The following is a 23,098-nucleotide window of genomic DNA, read 5'->3' as shown; positions in this document are numbered from 1 at the left end:
GCATACTATATGCTTATTTTTAATGGAAACCTTTTGGTATCTGCATATTGTCAGATTGTGCATCATTTTTTTAATAGTCCCTTCTTTACAACAATAAATTGAATATTTTTTGAATATGTAAGGATTTTGGTGTATTACTTCAAATAAAGAAACACTGGCACCAGGTTCTTTATCTTTAACTAGTTTCTTTAACAATTAGAATTGTTTAACATTTTTGAACATTCTGAAAATAAACCAAATGTATTATTTCACTGAAAATATCTGCATATTTTAAAATGTTTATGTTAAAGGTACCACTTAAGTGAATGTGCTAAGCAACCTTGTAACACAAGTCCTGAGTACATCGATAGTCATTGTGAAATAAAAATAAAAATTCTATTTTGCTTAGCTAAGCTTGGACTTATTAAATTATGAAGTTCTGATTCTTTTAAATGAGTGCTTTTGAAAAGTTTTTGTGGTTTACTAAGTTTTCATTCATGTTTGACTCTCTGTGACCTTATGTGTGGTTTTCTTGCAAAAGATTGTTGTCATTTTGTTCTCCAGTTCATTTTATATATGAAGAATATGTGGACAATAGGGTTACAGTGATTTGCCCAAGGTCACAAAGATAGCAAGTGGTGCTGGATTTGAACTCAGGTGTTCCTGATTTCCATCCCAGCATGTTTATCAACTGTGTCAAACACTTACCTTTTAAAAAGTAGATCATTATTGTCAGTGGGGAAACAACGAAAAATAACGAAATACAGATTTTCAGATAGAAACAGGAATTCAATTAAATATAAAGAATTTTTACCTTCCATCTTTCTGAACACTTCTTTGAAAATTCTGCAAAGTTGACAGGAACTTCTGGATTTTTTTTTTTGTGTTCCTCACGGCATGTTTGTACAAAGAAAGCATAAGCAGACATTTTGCCTTTTGGTTTCTTTGGGTCACCTTTAGCCATCTCTAGTGTGTAGCTAGAAATAAAGATAATCATGAATGTAAAAAAACCTGAAAACATTTATTTTGGGGGGAAAAACTATAAGCAATTCTAAGACAGTCAACTTTTTAAATATTTTGAAAGTTTGTTTTTTAGGTTATAAGTTTATCTTAGGATAATTATTTTAAGACGATAGGAATTATAAAATATATTTCTTAGTATGTGCCAAGTTCTGTACTAAATGTTGTACAGATATCTGTCTTAATTGATGTTAACAACAGAGGATATTATTATTGTCATTTTACACATGAGGAAGATGAACTGAGGTTGTTTTGACTCCATATATACTACTGTAAACCCTAAGGCACCTACTGTTCTAATACAATTTAGCAATGTTTAAAGAAGTTTTTGTAGTAAGGGTTTTTAGAATTATTTTAAAAAAATAAACTGATTCTAGTTTCTTGTTAGTATAAAAGTTTGATTATAGGGTAAATTTTCACATAAAGGAAACAGTTCATTCAACTTGTAAACCCATTTATTTTGAAAAGCAAAAAAAGTTATTTTCAAATCGTTTCATTTTTAATATATCAATTTTTATTTTTTGTTTTAATTTCATAATGAAAACTTTTATGGTTTTTTTATTTTGACTATGTAATAAATTTTATTTCATTCAATCTGAATATGTAATAAGTACATATGCAATTATATATTACACATATATATTTAAAGCATGAATCAAATTTTTTTTGATAACATGCTATGTACTGAGAAAGTATATGTGCACAATTAAAGGCATGCAAAATTTTTTTTTACATATTAAGTAAAATGTTTAATATTTCAATTGAGTATTTTAATAGAAACATTTTTAAAAGGTAAATAATTTTGTGAGTATGAGTAAAGGATAAAGAATTTTAATTTTAAAGGTAAATATAAATAAAACCAGTGTACTGCTTTTCTGGCTCAGGGCTGCGGTGTTTAACTAAAATGGCTTCTCATACTGGCTAACAAAGCCACACTCCTCCCCCTAGAAATTTGTGTTTGATGGTTGGTGGTAAATTATCTTTAGAATATATTTAAAAATTCAGAGATTTCCAAAAGGGTTTTTGAGGTTTAGTTTTAGGATAGGGTTTTAGGTGACAAAATATTAGTTTTATTACACTACATTAACAAAGCCTCCCTTTTCAGCCATTAAGAATTGAAGTAAAGAAAGGGGATGGAAATTAACCAACGAAGGATAGTTTAGACATAAGTCAATTCGAAATATATTACAGAATTTATAATTTAAATAGTTTTAAATTTCGATATAAGAAAGAAATGAACATATGGATTAAATCACACTTTTCATTTGCATAAACGACTAAGTAAAGAATCTGGGGTATAATCTTGAATATGATCGATATTTAAGGTAAAAATACAAATTTCCACTGATTTGAATTTGCAAATTTTTCTTTCTCAATTTGTCTAAACGTTTTAACATCGATTTTTGAAACAAAAAATTGTGACAGCATGAAATGTAACAGCAAAGATAATTTCAGTTGGAAATCTATTTGAAAATTTCCATTATTTTTTCGAAAATTGTCTTTAAATTTTATCTATCTTCAAAAATATTAATATTTTACCTTGTTTTCTTGCACCATAGAATACATAGAATATTTTACTGAATACAACTTTTCATATTAAAATAAACGAATCTTAAGTTTAGTAATGCAAAATAACTGAATGCAAATTTTAGTCTTCATGCAAAAAAGTATAATAAAGCAAAAGGTAAAAAAATTAAATGAAAGAAAATTTAGAGCAAGAGTAGACTAAAAAAGGTAAAGGGTTATAACACAATATGTGAATGCAGCCAGGAAATCAGACCAAAGTGCGACAGAAGCAGGCGGAGCGAAAAAACGTACCTGTATTGTTCGCTACTCTGTATAACACAGGGCACAACGAGAGGCTAAAAAATTCCGTAATTCTCGCGATACCAGAGTACGCGAGAGCCTCGTGATTGGCTAACAGGCACTACAGTTAAAATAGCCTCTTTGAGCTACCATTGGCCACATAATAAAACAGACACAGTCGATGATTGGATCTCAGCAATAAAAATTATTTGAATTAAACAACCCGCCTGAAAACGCGAAACAAAACCATCTGATATTCCAAAAAACATACCCACAAACACAAGAAATAGCAGACCAAATGAATTAATATTAGTAAAAAAACATAATTCAAAAAGTTTTATCACACAAACAACACTTTAATAAAACTACAAAATTACATGCTGAATGCTAGCTCTTATAGAAAAATGAAAACGAAAGCTGAAACTGAAAATAAAAATTATAACATTTGAACCAAAAGCTAAAAGAAAAAACCTACAATAATGATACTCATACTCCTTTACAATTTTAAGAACTCACTGACCAACAAAATAATGAAACTACTAAAACAATGAATAAAGTCGCCTGGAATAAACAGGAGGACCTGAGTTCGAACTGCACCCCAAACCTTTAGCAGTTGTGTTACTCTACACAAATCACAAATCACCCTATTTGCCTTAGTTTCCCCATGTACAAAATGAGCAGGAAAAATAGCAAACCATACTCTAAAGCTATCATGTTGATAAAATTAGTATTTCCAAAAGATTTATTGGCATCAAAACAACACCACATTTACTAAATTAAAAATGGAATTCTAGACCAGCAATTAATAATAAAAACAAGACCCAAATTAAAATTATAAACAAATAAAAATTCTATTACGGGCAGTTTCCTTTTCAACTACTTTTAAAAGTTAAACTGTATGGACATATAGAAAAGAATGTACTTTTTAAAAAAAGACACTTGGTCAATATAGGAATTTTTTTCAATTGTACAAAAACATATATATCATTCTGTACCCTATGTACATTACCTGTTTCAAAAAATGGGTACATGCAGGGATATGATACTAAAAGTTCAATAACCAGTTTGTCATACAAAAATATATGTACAATTCATTTTTAACCATAACCTAAATTTCACTTTTTCTTTTTTACATTCTTAAGCCTCACCAATCAACAAAACAAGAAATGAAGTTCCAACTCTTGTTAATCATGAAAGAAAAGTATATAAACCCTGACCTCAAAATGTATTCATACAATAATTTAAAAGATTTTTTTCCCTTTTATCTTTACTTTCTTTTTTATGATTTTATTTGCTTTTAATTGTGAAGAACTTAGAGAAACATTTTCTTTAACTGTAAATTCTAACAAAAATGGCTTAATGTTATACATGCTAAATTCTGTAACTAATAACATCAGGTTCCTTTTTTCAAAGAGCCATAAATGGTACATGAAAAAAATATATATAGAATGTGAATAAAAGTTTTCTTCTATTCATTAAGTGCTCAATAGTTTATTCTTCTGTTAAATTGGAATCTCCATATTGCCAATGATTGTCACTTATTTCTACCACACTCCCACTAAACTCCTTATGACACATTAATACTCTTTTGTTTGTCTTTAAAGTAATTTTTAAAAAATGAGTTTATGACCATAGAAGACACACAGACGTTCACAGAAGAATTGGAAAGTCAGGTAATGTCCATCAATTGGAAAGTATATGAACTATGCTGTTTAAATGTGATGAAATACTATTGTATTATGAGAAATGATTAAATGATGCATTTAATATTACAGCTTTTCTAAATTTGTTTAAGATTTTAATACCCTAATACATGTTCAATTCTTGAAACATTTTATGCCTAGCATAAAAATAGGCACACTAATTTCTGTTTTCAATGAATGTTATCTAGAAGTATAGCATATCTAACTTTTCTAAAATGCTAATCAGCAATTTAAATTTAAATCTGTATTTATTATTATTCAGTCATTTCACTTGAGTTTTAGTTCCTGTGACTTAATTTGGAGTTTTCTTGGCCATTTCCTTTTCCAGCTCATTTTATAGATTACAAAACTGAGGGAAACAGAGTTCAGTGGCTCACCCACGGTCACATAGTTAGCAAGCATCTGAAGTCAAATTTGACTTCAGAAATATGTCTTTCTGCCCCCAGAACTATCACTGTATTTACTCAGTTCTAAAGTATAAATCTGTCTTTTCGTTTTCTTCAAGTAGTTATTGGATATGTTGAACTTATGCTGGATAGAGTGCAGAATTTGGAGTCAGAAAGATATGTTTAAATGTGGGTGAAACTCTGTGACCCTGAGCAAAAGACACAATGTCTGTTTGTTTCAGTTTCTTCATTTCTAAAATGAGGATAATACAGTACATAACCCTAACGGTTGTTCAAAAGTACAATGAAATAATAATTGTAAAGCAAGTGGCACCATGCTTGAGATATTATGTGCTTTAAATATGAAAAATCTCTTCTTATAAACTTAACAGATGCAAAACTGAATTCAATCTTTCTTTCCATACCCATTTCTTATTTATTACTATCAAGAATATTACAAAGTGGCAGGGACAATATGGTACGATACAAAAAGAATCTAAGTCAAATTCTCCTAACATTTTCCTCCAAAAAAATTTAACATCAAATATCTAAGAAAATGTTGTGGTTAAAATTTTTCCCATCTCTGACAACTTAGGAGATGTAAGGTACTCAGGTACGGTTTGCTCTCAGTGAATCAGCAGTGGCTGCTTCTGCAGGTCTCAACCCACAGTTAGTAAGTGGGTTTCTATTTCAAAGGGATCATAAAATTCAAAAAAAACCTCACATATACAAGTTTAACTTTTTGTGGTGGCCAAGAAGTGGGAATGAAAGGGATGCCATCAATTGGGAAATATTGTATATGATTATGTTGGAAACTTGGAAAGAAATCTCATGGTGAATTAAATGAATAGATCAAAGAGTACATTAAATATAGGAGTAGAAATGGTGTTAGATGAGTTGTGTATGATTTTGTATTGTGAGCAAAACAATGATTCAAGGTGATGTTAAGTGAATTGTGATGAAGTGCATTTACCTACAGGGAAGGAGTTGAGTGTTTTTGTCTGAAATTGCCAATATGAAAATGTTTTATGTAGTTATGTTTCCTGTGAGTGTTTAGTATGTATGGAACAAGAAGAAAACAGAGCAGAAAGTGGAAGTCTGAGCTTCAAAAAATTTTTTTTATTGTTTTAATATGATTAGGGTAAAATAAATACTTTTAATATCCTTTATTAGTTTTTAAAATTAAATATTTTTGATTTCTCAGATTTGCAACTTATGTTGTAGAGTGCCATATTTAATGTTATATGTGTACATTTTTTGTTTTAAATAATGTTTGCAGAGAGCAAGTGGTACTACCAGTTTTACTAAAATATATTTAAAATTAATATACTAAAAGTTTTGATATTAAGTTTGGAATTTTTTTTCTTTTGTGAGAAAAGTTCAGGTATATGGAATCACAAATGTTATCATTGGTTATAGCTATTGTATAAAATATGCCTGAGAAAAATTTTGAAGTTTTTTTGTTAGGGATAATTTTGTAAAAAAATTTTGTAATGTTAGAATTTGTAAAGTGAAGCTGACATCTTTTTTTTATAGTACGCTGTTTTAATTTTTAGTAATTTCTTATGTTTTAAAGGTATTTGCAATTTGTATGTTTTGTGTGTATAAGTATTTGTTTGTTGTGTATTTGTTAAAATGTTATGTTTTTGTGGTATGGGATTTTTTTATTTTTGCATTTTTGTACCTGCAGAGTTTGGCCGTTTTTCGTTTGGCATTTGTATATTTTTTGTCTTACAGATTTAAGTAATTTGTTGCTTTTTGTGGTAGTTTTAATTACATGATGTGAGTTGTAAAAAAAGTATTTTGTCAGATTCAGTTTCCTCATCAAAACTGTAATTAAAACATTTTATTTTTATCTTAGCTGTTTTGTGTGTATTTTAAAGTTAAGAAGTATAAAAATAAACAGAATTTTAAGGGCATATAAGTTGCGTATTTGTTTCTTTTTTTTGCTAATTAATGAACAAATGATTTTGTTTTTTCAGTTGAGACTAAGTAGGATTTGAATACCTCATTTAAAAATGCATTATTCTTTACCATCAGTAATTTATAAAGAAAAACAACACCATAAAGAAAAAGAAAATGTACCTCGGAGAAGCATCATGTGGGTCTCAACCAGAAGTTTTCTCTTTACTTTCGATGTTACCCGGAAATAAATGTTTAAAAATCACGTGACTAAGTAAATGCGTGATGTTAAGAGAGATGTTGTTGAAGAAACAGTTCTTTCATTAGAACACACAAGATTTTTTTGCCTTTGGCAGGTAAACAAGCATGGGATCACATTTTAAGGAATTTGTGGTTCAAAGTTTTTTAAATTTTTTTGAAGAACTTGTTTCGTTAGGAAGTTTTTATTTTTAGAAAAAATGTTTTTGAATATGTAAACTTAAGTATAAGGGAACATGACGGAAAGGAATTATAATGAAATACAGTAATGAAAATCTGTGGGGAAAAATATAAAGAAATTCTACTATAAAAACATTGTTTGTTAAAAAAAAAAAAGTGTTCCCCTATCGGGAGTCGAACACGGGCCGCCTAGTTGAAAAACCGGAAATCCTAACCGCTAGACTATATGAGAACTTTCGGTAGTTTTTTTGTTTACTAGAATATCTGAACTATATGTTAGTGAATTACTAGAAGATTGTCCTTGATTGTTATACAACTTTGTTTTTTCTTACACTGAATTTGTTGTAATTTTTTATTTTTTTCACTGTATAATGATGATAACTTCTCGATAGTAACAGTAACTAGTTTAAAATAGGAGAAGATAGTAAATTCAAAACTTGAAATTTCCCAAATATAACTATAGAAAGAGGCTGAATGTAAAAAAATTTTATTATTTTTTTTATATTTTGAAGTGTATAATTTTACTGTGTTTTCAAATTTTAAAAGGTCACATTAAAAAAGTGTTACTTGTATTGTGCTTTAAGTAACAAACGTTTAAACGCAACACCTCACAGTTTCACGTTACAATTTTTATCATCTTTTTCTAGTCCATTCTTTGTATGTTCAAAGAATTAGGAAATATTAAATCTTGGGGAAATTTCCCTTAATGAAAGAATGGAAAATAAATTACACTAAAATATCCGGGTGGAACTGACGATGAAAAAGACAAATAAATACACTTTAATTAAAAAAACGGAGGCAAAAAAAAAAAATTTGTACAGGAATACCTCCTGCGCAGGCGCAACCTTGATACGTAGTACTGGAAGCGGATGAAGAAAGGGCGGTAACCATGGCGTCTTCCTCATACGCAGAAGAAGGTGAAGGCAGTCGTTTTAAAAAGGGTGAGTAACCCTAACTTCTAGTTAATTTTTTTGGGATAACCCCGACTGTAACCCTAACACTTCTACACAATGACTGCTCCCTTTCTACTTAAATGTTTTATTTTAAACCAGTCATATCCGCGTAGATAACTCCACGTGGATGAACATAACCTTATATTTATATATCCACTACAATATAAATCTTCCTAAAAAACAGAACACCATTTCTTTACATCCCGATATATAAGACTTTACTAACTACTTGATTGACGATGTGGAAAACAGTAGACTTTGGAAGGATAAACATTACACAAGACCTAGTTACAAAAACAATCAATAATATATTGGATCATCGAATTTTCAAGCCCCATCAATGCTGACACTATTTACCTAACTGTATAAACATTCTGATGCATACCGATTGAAACAAAACCCACAAATAACAAACATTTTGGAATGCCTAACCCTTTGAATTCTTCTTCTAAATTATTCATTATATTAACTAACCCAATATCATCTTACCTGCCTACAGAACGAAACCCACAACCTAGGCTTGAAAACATGATGAACAGAATTAATGAACTTCAACAAGGTGAGCCAAGGCTTTGAAAAAACCAAAATGAAAAATATATCAGTACCCACTGTGTTCCTTGTACCTGCTTAATACTTATTTTACTAACTCACACATCACAGTAAACACACATACATACATTAGATTACTCAAAGGAAAATGATAAAAGGACACCAGACACTAAAGAATGTTAACAGACCACCAATAAAAGAAAAAGTTGACTGACCTGTATACTGAATTTTATTTCTACATAAAACTGTGGAAAAGTTCCATACTTTTTCAACTGCAACTTGCTACATTTTATGGTTACAGTTAGGAAAGGAAGAATGTGTAACTGTCCATTTATAAATATCTCTTTTCATCTTTCTATATACAGCCAAGAAAATTGCAAATAAGGAACTCTGTGAGACCCAAGCACACAGACAATCCCTGGAAAAAGAACTAGATAACTGTAAGTAACACAATTTCAAAAACTTTTCTTCCCAAAACCTAACTGCTTTACACACTTACATTTTTATGAGCCAAAGAAATCTTGAAAAATTTTGAACTCCTGTTTAACTACAAATACTCCTCACAGACAAATACTGTTGCTACAACTCAGTAATAACTAATAGATACATTAGGGATAGACAAATACAGAAGACACAAACATTATCAAATCACAGATACATGCAATTTCCAAGAATTCACACAATGCACAATTTAAAGTAAAATTTCAAAAACAAAACAAAACACACATACTTGATTACATTTTATGACCATTCATTGAAACTGTTCCATTTACAAAAGACCTAAAATATTATCTGTTTATAATTATTTGATTATTACATTATCTTTTCAAAAACAACCATAACAACTGAGAATTAATGCCACTAACTTGCAACTGAACTGCATTTTAATGACACACAACAAAGCAAAGTCACCAACCTCATTTTCACTTCCAAATCCATTTGAGTCAAGTGCCAATTTATAGATCAAGTGCAGAACTCCTATGATGCACTGGAAAACCTTGACCTTTTCAACCTCAGGTCTTTAATCAGTCTCACTTTCACAATGCCCATTTGGTAATTAAGGCCTAATAAGAAATAAGGCAGAAAACAGCTTCTTAACCTCTATATACATGTATTAATTAAAAATTTTAGAAAACCAGTCTTGAAATAAAAAACCCTTAGGGTTTCCAACCACAACAAAAACACCCACAAACCTCTTGTTGACTTATGAATAATATCAAGACTGACCTGGTAAATGAACACGGCTTTTTAAGAAAGGAAAAACAAAAGGTTTAGAAATTAAATTTACATTCCATTTAGACAGAGTACCCTCCCTACAAGAATAGAAAAAAAGGAAGAAAAGAAGATCATTCCCACATCCATGTACCTATATGTCTTGCTTTCCATCTCCTTTTCATCTCTTTCTTCCCACCATTCTTTTTCCTCCTATCCTTCCACTCCTATCACACCTTTACCTGAAAATGCCAAAAAAAAAATGTAAAGTTCACTGTCAAACTTTTTTGTTTTTTCTTAAAAACCAATCTTAAACCCAATTCACTCCAGCACTTGCTGGTCAGCCAATAATAGATCCCAAGCTCAGGTATTTCTGTTTTGGCTAGAAATCCTGACACTCTTTCCTTCTCAGATAAACACATATTTGTGTATATGTATATGTATGTATATACATGAATGTGTGTGTGTGTGTGTATATGCCTCATTTCTTACTAAGTCTTAATCACTGAACAGGCATTGCCTCAGTGAAACTGACACCTGTTAAAAACCTTAACTTAAAAGGGCCCACATCTCCCTCCACATCTCCACTTGTCCTGATGAATATCTGGCCACTACACCTACATGACTGGAGGAGAAAGTAAGGCTGCTGATTTTGCCCAACTCTCCCTTACTTAAATCCTATTCACTTACATGTCATGGATTCAAAACAGTAGGCAACTTACTGCTTTACATGTGGCATAAACAGAGCCACTCACCACCCAAGGCTGTAACCTGAAATTATCTTTTCTTTATGACACCAAATGTGAAAGCCTGTTTCCTCTCTGTTTTCCTCTGAATTTTCCAATTTATGAAGAAAGGACCACAATGTCAAATCAGTCAGCAAGCATTTATTAACTGCATATCATTATGGTCCAGGCACAAAAGAGAGAAATGTAAAGAATGAAATTTCTACTTTAAATTACATTCTAATGGGGAAGACATTAGGTACAACCCTAAGCAAATATGGAATAAATATGAAGAACACATACATGATGGTTAAACTATGCAATGGTTATTGAGCAATGATTCCAGAATGTTCTGTGAATCAGGCAGAACTACAAATAGTGCTATTTGGAGAAACAAGAATTCTGTGAGGTGGAGATAAAAAGGGGATATATTTCAGTCATGAGGCACTGTGTATTACAAAGACAGGGAAATGAAATAAAACAACTTGGGTAAAAAACAGAGAAGTTCAGACTGGGTTGGTACAGTACACTGTATTATGGATATTGGTTGGGAGCAAATTGAGAAGAGCTGTAAGAGATAAACAAGAATTTATTTTTAGTTGACTTAAATTGTACTTTTGAACCTCAATTTGTTACCTGCAAACTGAGGGAATCTCTGGGGTTATTTTTTCTAAACTTATTATAACACTAAAAACCATGGGGAGCCTGATGCATTTTGGGGATGAGGTAAACCCCATATTTCAAGGTACAGGCACTCTGTTTTGAAAGAATTTGTTCACTCAGGCCTTCCACTCAAAGTAGTGAATTTATTGTGAGAAACAGAGGACATTCTAAGTAAATCTGCACAATTTAATGGGTGTAACACTGGTACTATATATAAAAATACAGAAAAAGACTGTGAGAAATTTTAGTTGAGATTAAGGAGTGGCAAAAAGCCTGAGGTGGTCCAGAGGTCAGACAGAAGGGGGTCTAGATGACATTAAGAAGTGTCAAGTAAAGTAAGTAATCAAGGCCAGATACCTTGTGGGAAGCATGAATACTGAAATGTGTGGGAAAATTCAGGGACTGGGTTGCTTTCAAAGACATGATGTTTTCCTTTTAGGGTCCAGGGCAAATCCCATAACACCATCATTATGACATGGACATTTCTGTGCTTATGTAAAGTTATTTTGGCAAGTAGACTCAGAACCCAGTGAACTTGCTGTAGGCCAGGCATGCAAAGAGTGGGGGAGGACAGAAAAGTAAGGCTGACTTCTTAATTTCTGTCACTTGCAGTGAGCTTGGAGGAGACACAACTGAAGGAAATCTTGATTGAGAAGCAAGGTATCAGCCAATGAACAAATGTTTTTAAAGTATCTACTGTATGCTGGGGATTGTATTAGGTGTAAATTAAATGAAATAACCCCAAATTCCAAGGAACTTATATTGTAAAGGAAAGACAATAAGTACATATGTAACTAAATTATGATTAAGTATAAAGAGAACAAATTCAAATAAATGCAAAGTAGTTATATATAGGATACTTTGAAAAAGAAGAAACTAGCCATATTGGGAATAGGGAACTTGGCTCCATTGTTTAAGTAGTTCTAAAAAAGGCAGGATTGAGAACATAGATCATGTGCCATTTAAGGACTTTTCTAGCCTTTTGGTTACCTTTTAACCCCTTTCATTCTAGAAACTCTAAGGATCCTTCACCTGCACTGCCAGGAGAAAGAAACTGAAGCCTTAAGGTTGGTGACTTCTTTCATTTCTCCTTTTTGTAAATTCACTAGAACTCATTCCATTTCCAGCACTCAGTGAGAAAAAGCCACAGCAAAATAATGCTGAGGTACCATGTTTGTTTTGCATTGATGTAGTGATTTTGCTTGTGAGGGCAAGGTAACAATAATTTATTAAGACATTATTATGACTTAACATTTACTGTGCGAAGTACTGAGTATAAAAATAGAGTATTCTGAGGTTCTTTTCTCTCAACCTTTCTTTCTTCAGGCATCAGACAGTGTCTGAAGGATACAAGAAGAGGATAACAGAGTTGAACTCCAAAATCCAGGAAGAAAAACTGAAGAAAAGGAATCAGAGGTAAAAATTTGTTTTTGTCTTTAGGCTACTACTTGATGGTTTCTGAATTCAAAGCAAAATTGAGATTGTGGACTAAAGAAAATTAGTAGAGGACTGAGTCTTCCCACAAATATGAGACATGCAAAGCAAGACTGGAGGGATCATGGCAGTGAAGTGAAAAAAGCTTGAAAGCTCTTTGGAGATCACCTAGTCCAAGCATCTTACTTAGAAATAAGAAAACTGAGGTTCAGAGATAGGATGGGACTTGCCTAAGATTGCACAGTTATGTAGTTGCAGTTTCTTGAGTTTCCTGACCATTTGTCCAGGGCTTTTATCATGCAACTCTTCTCACTTTGAGAAGTTCATAGAAAATTAGACATTAGAAAATATCAAGCATAGTTACGTTTATTTTTACAGGGGAAGAAATTAAGACCCAGAAACCCACTGATGTGGGTTTTATTCCTAGCTCATCCTTCCCTTATTTAACCCTAACACTAACCTTCCCCTCTTCTCCCCTCCCTTTGTTTCTTGATTTTTCAAAGTGAGAGGCCTAGACTAGATAAATGGTGAACTTTTCAGTTTTGGAATTGTTACTCTGTAAGTGATGAGATTGTTGCAATACAATTTAATGCAATTAGTATTTAAAAGTGGGAGGGATCTTTGTATACTTCTAGAAAGATACTATATCCCAGAAAAAAAACTTCTTGGTCAGGTGGGGAGTGGAACTTCATTGGTTCCACAGATCTGGGATTAGTGATTGGGTTGGAGGGTTAGTCTCTTTTGGTAGTTACTCTCATTAATCCTGTGCTTTCCTTTTCCTTAGAATGGAGTTTGGGGAGCAACTAGAAGAAATGATGGAAAAGCATAAGACCCTATGGGAATTCCATGTGAGGGGATTATCTGTGATCAGGATCTGAAGAAAAATGGTTATTGATAGGCAGTATGGAAAGTGGGGTGTAGAATATGGGGAATACTTCAACAAAGGGATACACCTAGCATGCACAAGGGGACAGTGAAATAGCCACTAGTTTAGAGCAGAGGGTGGATTGAAAAGGTAGTTAGGAAGTCACTGGATTAAGGAGTTGTATTTAACATGGGCAACTATGGTTTTTAGATAGTTTCAAGAAAAGTAGATTTGCAATCTCTGGAAGTTTTCAAGAAGATGACCATTTTTTGGTGATGTAAAAAAAAGTTCTTGTTCAGGAGTGCGTTAGGAAAGAAGACCTCTAGTGAGAGTGTGACAAGACCTTAGTCTGAAAGGCCCAAGGTCTCCCAGTGCATCCTGGGCCATCTCCAGTCATCCTGATGAATATCTGGTCACTGGATCCAGATGGCTCAGGAGGAGAAGTGAAGCTGGTGACCTACACAGCCCTTCCTCACTCAAAACAAAGTCAAGGGCAAGTCATGTCATCTTTAGTGGGGTGTGAGGACAGGCATTACTGAGGAGGGAGGGATTTTTTGGTGCAGATGGCCTCCTATTCTTTCTTCCATTAGAAGGCAGACAGATTGTCCCAAGAAATCTGCAACATCAATCACAACAAGAAACAGCTCCTGATGGAGGGTGAGAAACTGTGTTGGAGGGTGAAGGGGGGTAATGAGAAGCTAAAGGTGAGTAATGTTTGTTTTGAGAAAATGAGTTTCCCCATTCTTAGGACTGTATCCTAGATTCTCCTAAAGATAACATCCTTTTCCCATGATGTAGAAGATGAAAATTTGCCCTAAATGTAGCCCAAATTAGGTGTCCACCCTGTTTAGAATCTTCAAGAAGTGAGATTGGAAAGGAGAGGAAAATCCCTGATGACAGGGCAGCTTAGATAACTTGTATTCCTGTTACCAGGAAGGCTAACTCAGGAAAAGCTTGACAGCATCCAGAAGCAGCTGGACAGATTGACCCATAGTGAGACCAAGATTGAAGCCACAACTATCAATAGTGTGGATGCCTTCCTGTGCAGTGAAGAGGCTGCTGCAGCTGTGTGAGCCTCTGTTGGGCACAAGGGGAAAGAAAAAGAAGTAGAGGAGGATTGACTAGGTCTGGGGGATTGAGGAGTGCTTCCCAGGACACACAGCTTACAAGCAATATTTTTTAGGCGACTGTTTGAGGAAGAAAACAAGAAAGCCACAGAATTTCTGGAAGCAGCTTCCCTACACTATCAACAGCTACAGCAGAAATACCAAAGGTGAGCCCCTAGAGGAAGTGGGTATTAGTTGTATTTCATTAATCTCTCTCTCTCTCTGTCTCTCTCCTTCCTCCTTCCCTTTTTTGTCAACCTATCCCTCTTTCTTTATCTCTCTTCCACTCTCTTTTTCCCTTTTTCTTTGTCTGTCTCCCTTGTACAACCCATCCTAATTTGTGTTGTCCATTTCTGTCTCCTGGCACAGGCTGAAGAGGGAGTTAGAATTGGTTGGCCTCAGAGAATCCAAGGACACAGACACAGAAGGGAAAAGTGGCATTGTTACCAAGGTGGGTGAGGGAGAGATAGACATCAGGAAAATCTCCATCTGACTGGAGAGAAGTGAGAGAAGTGGAGAAGGAGATCTGAAAGATAGAGGCTGTCATGTAGGAGATTAATAAAAAAGCAGATAATAAAGGGAGAGGACTGTGTTGGGGAGATTACTATTAACTGACCCGGGGTCCATCCTTATCCTTTTCTGTCTGCCTAGTCTGTCATGGAGCTTCCCAGGACATGGAAGAAAGATCAACAAGTCAGACCTGGTCCTGGCAAAGATCCTTGCTCACTAGGTTCATCCTCATCCTAAAGGTTCGCAGGGAGTTTTGTCACCTGTCATATAAGTGAGGTGAAGCTTTGCCCCTACAAATTTGGAGAGACTTTGTAGGTTGTACTTTGAGCCCATCTCAAGCCTGCCCTTTGAGATGCCTACCCAAATAAAGAATTTCTCATTTTCTGCTTTTTGCTCTGACTGTGCTTCTGTCCTTGTTGCAAGGTCTTAGCCCATTAGTCAACTAAATAACTAGGAGGTGCCAGGCACTGGGTTAGGTATTGGGGGTAAAAAGACAGAAGTGAAATAGTTTCTTTTCTCAAGAGTCTTTAATCTATAAAAGAGAAGCATAGAAAGGTGAAAAGGAAAGAGAAATCATAAGGGATTCAGTAAGGTTAACTGTTTACATTCCTACATGGGAAAATGATAACTTGCAACTCCTAAAAATTTTCTTATTACAAGTTAGAAGTAGTATATATGAACTGAGATAATAGATAATAATAATGTAATTTATGTGCTAGTGAGGAAAAACTTGAAAAGATCTTGGAGGACTAGAATTGTTAAATGAGACCTATATCATATTTGAATGAGAGAGGAGAGAAAAAAAGAGACAGACACAGACAGAGAGACAGAGTGAGAGACCTAGGGTGAGTTTGAGAGACTAAGTATAGGTATTGGATTGTGCATATGTTTTTGAGACAGAGTGTGTGTAAGTCTTTGTGAATGAAAAAGAGAAGAGAGCTAGAAAGAGTGAGTGTGTGTGTGTGTGTGTGTGAGAGAGAGAGGGAGACAGAGACAGAGATAGACAGGGAAAGTGTGAAAGATATTTAAAAGATGGGGGAAAAGTTTTAAAATTGTGTGAATTAAACATTTTATATTTTAAAAATATAACAAAATTTTAAAAGTATAAATAATTAAAAAGTATAAGTCTAATTGGGACTTGACCAAGAATTCATATTGTTAAATGATTTCCTGCAGGGATGTTTTCTGTGAATTTCTCCCCCCAAAAAAAATCCATAGTAGATTTATCAATGATGTGTCATAGAAGAACCTTGTAGAAAATGCTGCTGGAAATGGATAATTACCTTTGCTGAAAAAGGAAGGATTCCACTTATGAAGCAGCAAGGTATACCAGAAGTCATTTTGATGAAAGATGTTGGGATGAGAAGTAAGAATGGGTTGGAATGTGGACAAACTCATCACAAACTGTTCAAAAATACACACCTTGAGAGGAATCCATTTTAATCATTATAGAGGAAAATATCCAAACAAAATCTGAGTCAATAAAGCCAAGGACATTTCCACCACAATTTATAGGATGGTTATTTTTCACAGAACCAATTAAAATTTTAATAAAATTCCTTTCAAAGATATAAAGGCATCCTACAAAAAAAACTGTCACTGTACACTTAAAGACAATTGGGATGATTTTTCAACAAGAATTTTCTATTTAACAGACAGTAATTTTCTAAGACATAAAAATGATAAAAGATCATCTAAGACACTGGGAAAGATTTTTTAAATCAGAACACCTTAGTGAAGGAACCATGGGAAAAGTGTTGCCTTAAACAGGAGAAGACAAAACTAACAATCTTACCAATTACCTGGATGACAAGCACACACACATACACACACTCCATCTTGCTCTCTTCTCTTTCTCACACACTGTCTCACAAAACACACATTCAGTCTCTTACAGTCAGCTTCTGTCTCTCAGTCACACACAAGCACGGTATCTATCCATCCGTTTCACATCTTTCTCTAACAGATTCTGTTTTGTTCCCATACACACACTCACTCTGACACACACACATTCATAACCTCTTTCACAGAGAAATTACTCTTCCACTCACCTACATTTTCAATCTCTCTCACACACACTCATACATTTTCTCTTTCTCAGTCTCTACCTCACACACAGAAACACAAACACTCTCTTCCACTCTACTTACTCACAGAGTATTCCACTTAATATGTCTCAGTAACACACACAGAATCCAATGAAGAAACTCAGTTTCACAAACTCAGGCTCTATAAAAATACACAATTCAATTCACTTAGTCTCTAACATTCACCCTAGGTCTCTCACTCTGGCTCTTTCTGTCTTTGTCTCTGTGTCTCTCTCTGAGACACACACATGCATACCCTTTCTCTCTCTCTCTTTTTTTCCTTGCTCTCTTTTCTTTTGTCACCCACAAAATTTCACACACAGTCTGTCTCAAAATCACACACACAATCCAACAAAAACACTCAGCCTCTCACAATCACCTCTATCCCTCTCTCACTCTGTCTCTTTTGCTGTGTCTTCCTCTGTCTCTTGGCTTCTTTCTACCTGCATGTTTCTCACACACTCATGTATTCTTTCTAGCTCTCTTCCCTTTCCAGCCCACAAAGACTCACACACACACACAGTCTTTCAAAAACACACAATTCAACATATACACTTAATCTTTCACAGTCATCCTAGTTCTCTCACTCTGGCGCTCTGTTATTGTCTCTGTCTCTCTCTCTCTAACCCTCTGTCAACCTTTCTCAAACGTAGACACACACATTATCTCTCACACACATACTCTATCATAGACACACTCTCTCACGTTCTCTTTCTTTCTAAGACATACATACTCTATCTCTGTCACAAAAACTTGCTCTCTCTTTTTCTCAAACCCACACTATTTCTGGATCACACATACAAACAACACATGCTGTATCACACACAGAAATATATCACTCTCACGCACACACATATTCAATCGCTCACATACTTTTATCCCCTTTCTCTGTCTCTCTGTCTTCCACATAAACTTTTTCTCACACAAACATAGACATACACTGTGTCTCCCACAAACACACACTCCCTGGTAGACTCACTTTCTCTCACATTTTCTTTAACACTAATTTACACATGCTCTCTCTAACTTTTATTTTTCTCTCACCCAAAATATCCCTCATTCACAAACATGCACACTATTATGACAGCCTCTTTCACACATCAGTTTCTCCCTCCCTGCATATTCAGTCTCACACACAGAAAGGCACAAATACACATTCTCGCACTCTACTTGCTCACACAAAGTTTCACACACACTCTGTCTCAAAACCACACATGCCAATGCACACACTTATTTTTCTCTCACTCATACACACTCACAAATACACACATACTCTTTCTTGCTGTCTTTTCTTTCATACCACCAGTCTTCCCCACACTTTGTCTCAAAAGCACACACTTTCCAACACATATATTCTCTCTTTCTCTCTCTCTCTCTTTCTCTCCTGTCTCTGTTTCTCTTTTTCTCTCAGCCACACTCTTGCAAAATTTTTGTCACTGTGTTCTTTTTCACACCCATTCTCTTTCGCTCACATAGTTTCACAGGCAATCTGTCTCAAAACACACACGAAGCAATGCGTACACATCATCTTGCATACTCACCTTTCTCTCTCTCCCTTGCTGACATCCTCTGTCACACAGTCATAGCCACACACTGTATCTCCCGGATACACAGATTCACTCATAGATACACTCTTTCTCATTTTCTTTGTCCCATTCTCTGTCTTACACAGACACTTGTTCTCTTTCTGTCTGTCTGTCTCTTTCTGTCTCTGTCTCTCTCTCTGACATAATCTGTTACATTGACATATAAATATTCTGTCCCTCTCATCCTCCCTCCTAGACACTCTCTCTCCTCTTCCTGTCCAGCTCACACATGCTCTCCCTGTCTTTTTCTGTCTTCCACCCAATGTCTGTCAAACAAACACACCTACATTCAATCACACCCTCTTTCACGCAAAAATAAATCTCATTCACACATATATTCAATATCTTTCTCACAGATTCCTCTCCTTTCACTGTATGTCTGTCTCTGTCTCTCTCTCTCTCTCACACACACACATACACACACATTGTTTCTTGCTAGCTTTTCTTTCTTAACCCCAAAGTCTCCCACACACTGTCTCAACTATACACACAGAGTAGAACACTAACACTTAGTCCTTCACAGTCCACCTAGGTCTGTCCCTGTGGCTCTCTTTTCTTCACTATTTCTCTCTCCCTCTCTCTCTGATATTGTCTCTCTCACACAGAGAAACAGTCATTGATGAACACACTATCATATTCTCTTTTACTCTAATGCACACATACTCTCACTCAAACACTCACAAGCTCTCTCTGCCTCTCTATCTGTCTCATACACACACACACAAACACAAACACACACTCATTCTTGGTCTCTTCTCTTTCCCATATGGAAAAACTCATACATACACACTCTTTCAAAATCACACACACACAATTTAACACACTTATTCTCTCACACTTACCCTAGTTCTCTCAGTCTAGTGCCCTATCATTGTCTTTATCTGTGTCTTCCTCTCTATCCCTCTCTCTGTCATTGTTTCTGTTGTTGTCCCTAGATACTCTGTCTTATTCAAACGTGGACACTCACATTCTCTCCCTCTCACACACACTCTGTATCATAGACACACTGTCACATTCTCTTTCCTTCTGATGGACACATACTGAATCTCTCTCACACAACCTTGTTTCTCTGTTTTTCTCTCACTGTTCTGTGTGTTCTCTTTGAAACCCACAGTTTCACAGGCAGTCAGTCCCAAAATCACACACAATACAATCGGAACACTTCATCTCTCACACTCTCGTGCTTTGTCTCTGTCTTTCTCTGTCTCTGTATCTCTGTCTGTCTCTCTGTCTCTTTTTCTCTCTGTCTGTTGCTATCCCTCTGTCTCTATCTCTCTCGCTCTGTCACCCTCTTTCTTTCTCTCTTCCTCTTTCTCTCCCTCGCTGACATCTTCTCTGTTACACAGTCATAGCACATTGTATCTCACAGACACACAAATTACCTCGTAGAAACACTCTCATATTCTTTTTCTCTCTTACCCATTTTCTCCCTTACACAGACTCACTCTCTCTCTCTCTCTCTCTCTCTCTCTCTCTCTCTCAGAAACACACAATCCAAAACATACACCTAGTCCCTCACACTCACTCTAGGTTTCTCTCTCTCTCTCTCTCTCTCTCTCCCTCTCTCTCTTTCTCTCTTATATCCTCTTTGTCACACACTCATAGTCACACACTGTATCTCACTTTACTCAAATTCACTCACAGAAGCACTCTCTCTCATATTTTCTTTCTCTTTCCCATTCTCTCTCTTACGTAGACATTTGTTCTCTGTGTCTGTCTATCTCTCTCTGTTATAATCTGTTACACTGACATATACACACTCTATCTCTGTCTCTCTTATTTACTCATACTCCTTCATAGACATGCTCTTTCTTACCTTCTCTGTCTCTCACACTTACCCCAGGTCTGTCGCTCTGTCTCTGTCTCTCTGTGTCTGTCTCTGTCTCTCTTCTGTGTCTCTCTCTCTGTCTCTGTTTCTGTCTCTCTCACACACACACACACACAGATACTGTGTCTCGCTCTCTTGTCTTTCTTGCTCACAAACACTTTTTCTCAAAAACACACACAATCTAACACATACACTCAGTTGCTCCACCTCATCTCTCTCAGTGTCTGTCTGTCTCTCTTTCTCTTTAATATATTCTGTCTCTCACAGTCATATATATCCATTGTCTCTCACAAAGACACAGTCCTTCATAAACACCGTCTCTCTCACATTCCTTTACTCAAAACCACAAATACTCTCTCTTTCTCTCACACACACACACACACATGCTCTCTCTTTTTCTCTCACTCACACACTATCACTAGCACACATACTCTTTCACAACCTCTTACACAAAGAAAATACTTTCTCACCCACCCATATGTTCAATCTTTCCCTCACATACACTCAACCATTTCCTATTTCTCTCCGTCTTAGTCTCTATCACACACAGCAATACATATATACTTTCTTGAATTCTTTACTTACTCACACACACATTATCACACACAATCTGTCTCAATAACACAGAGTCCAATGAATAAACTCATTCTCTATCTCTATCTCACACACACACACATACTCTTTCTCACTCTCTTGTCTTTCTCACTCACAGTGTCTGACACACACACTCTGCCTCAAAAACACACACAATATCCAACATGTACGTTGAGTCTCTCACACTCACCCTTGGTCTCTCGCTTTGCTCTCTATTTCTGTCTCCCCCTCTCTCTGAAGTCATACACACATACTACAGAGAGAGAAAGCAAGAGAGACAGAGAAAGGTGATGAATGTGTGGAAGAAAGACATTGAATATGTGTGTGAATGAGACTGATTTTTGTATGAAAAATGGTGTGATTGAGTGTATGTATTTATGTTTGTTGGAGAGAGAAAATGTGGGTGACAGAAAAAGAGAGACAGAATGAGAGAGAGAAAAACAGAGAGAAAGAGAGCATGTGTGTGTGTATGTCTGTGTGTGTAAGAGAGACAGAGACAGAGAAAGACAGAGTCAAAGGGGATGAATATATGTGTGAATGAGGTTGATTTTTGCATGAAAGAGAGTGTTATCAAGTGTATGTGTTTGCGTTTGTTTGAGAAAAATAATGTGGGTGAGAGAAAAATAGAGAGAAAGAGCATGTGTGTTAGAGAGGAAGAGAAAGTGAGAAAGAGTGTGTGTGAGGCAATGTGTGTTTGTCCTTCATTGCCAAAGGAGACTACGCCATCAGAGAAATGATGACATGACTTGCACTTGACTTTGTTTTGAGTGAGGGAGGGCTGTGCAGGTCACCAGCCTCACTTCTCCTCCAGAGCCATCTGAATCCAGTGACCAGATATTCATCAGGATGACTGGAGATGACCCAGGATGAGGCAACTGGGATTAAGTGACTTGCCCAAGGTCACACAGCTAGTGAGTGTCAAGTGTCTGAGGTGAGATTTGAATTCAGGTCCTCATGACTCCTGCACTGGTGCTCTATCCATTGCACCACCTAGCTGCCCCTATGAGGCAATATGAGTGAATGAGAGGAACAGAATGTGTATATGTCAGTATAAGAGATTATATCAGAGAGAGAGAAAAAGAGAGAGAGAACAAGTGTCTGTGTGAAAGAGAAAATGGATAAGAGAGAAAGAGAATATGAGTGTTTCTGTGAGAGAGTTTATGTCTCTGTCAGATCCAGTGTGTGGATATAATTGTTGAATAGAGAGAATGTCAGCGAGGAAGAGAGGGAGAGAGAAAGAAGAAGATATCAGAGAGGTGGAGAGAAAGAAACAGAATGAGTGTGTGTGAGAAAGATTGAATATGAGGGTGAGTGAGAAATTACCGTATGACAATGTGTGATTGTGAGAAACTGATAATGTGGGTGACATAAAATGAGACAGAAAGCATGTGTGTGTGTGTGTGTGTGTGTGTGTGTGTGTGAGAGAGAGAGAGAGAGAGAGAGAGAGAGGATGAGTGTGTGTGAAAGAGAGACTGAATATGTGGGTGAATGAGAGAGTAATATATGAAAGTATGAAAGAGTGTCTGACAGTGTGTGTTTTGTGAGCGAGATATAGTGTACATGAGAGAAAAAAGAGAAAAATTGTGTTTGTATGAGATACACTGTGTCCGTTAGAAAGAGAACGTGACAGAGAAAGGGTGCCTATGAATTAGTGTGTCTGTTTGAGAGTGGATAGCAGAGACAGAAAAAGACACGAAGACATAATGAGATATAGAGACATAGGGAGAGACAGAGCAGAGAGAAAGAGACAGA

At 35.4% G+C, this 23,098-nt stretch overlaps 2 protein-coding genes across 7 annotated transcripts in view; one reads left to right on the top strand and one right to left on the bottom strand.

The window, feature by feature from the left end:
- LOC140517031 (high mobility group protein B3) overlaps positions 1 to 7,067 on the bottom strand; it is a 37,023-nt gene extending 29,956 nt beyond the window's left edge. For 2 of the 4 annotated variants that reach the window (XM_072627896.1, XM_072627893.1), the window contains exons 1-2: positions 6,980 to 7,067; positions 794 to 956 (exon numbers count right to left, since the gene is read on the bottom strand). In XM_072627896.1, the coding sequence (XP_072483997.1) occupies positions 794 to 943 (150 nt within the window). In that variant the 5' untranslated portion in view covers positions 944 to 956; positions 6,980 to 7,067. The other 2 variants (XM_072627894.1, XM_072627895.1) reach the window with 2 other exon arrangements.
- Position 7,068: 1 nt separating this feature from the next.
- Positions 7,069 to 15,635, top strand: LOC140517030 (synaptonemal complex central element protein 1-like). Of its 3 annotated transcripts, none has more exons than XM_072627889.1 (13): positions 7,069 to 7,152; positions 8,056 to 8,175; positions 8,687 to 8,746; positions 9,102 to 9,176; positions 11,949 to 11,996; positions 12,349 to 12,403; positions 12,663 to 12,752; positions 13,555 to 13,618; positions 14,226 to 14,292; positions 14,569 to 14,704; positions 14,819 to 14,908; positions 15,111 to 15,192; positions 15,393 to 15,635. In XM_072627889.1, exons 2-13 carry the CDS (start codon positions 8,124 to 8,126, stop codon positions 15,486 to 15,488), a joined length of 915 nt encoding a protein of 304 aa, XP_072483990.1. In that variant the 5' UTR covers positions 7,069 to 7,152; positions 8,056 to 8,123; the 3' UTR covers positions 15,489 to 15,635. The 3 variants fall into 3 exon arrangements, with proteins under 3 accessions (XP_072483990.1, XP_072483993.1, XP_072483991.1); XM_072627890.1 differs by having other exon boundaries at positions 7,086 to 7,152; positions 8,073 to 8,175; XM_072627892.1 differs by lacking the exon at positions 8,687 to 8,746.
- Positions 15,636 to 23,098: the final 7,463 nt, after the last annotated feature.

Source organism: Notamacropus eugenii, unplaced genomic scaffold (assembly GCF_028372415.1).
Source record: "Notamacropus eugenii isolate mMacEug1 unplaced genomic scaffold, mMacEug1.pri_v2 scaffold_102, whole genome shotgun sequence".
Lineage (NCBI taxonomy): Eukaryota > Metazoa > Chordata > Mammalia > Diprotodontia > Macropodidae > Notamacropus > Notamacropus eugenii.
The sequence above is the reverse complement of the archived record's forward strand: the minus strand, read 5'-3'. Positions and strand labels throughout refer to the sequence as shown.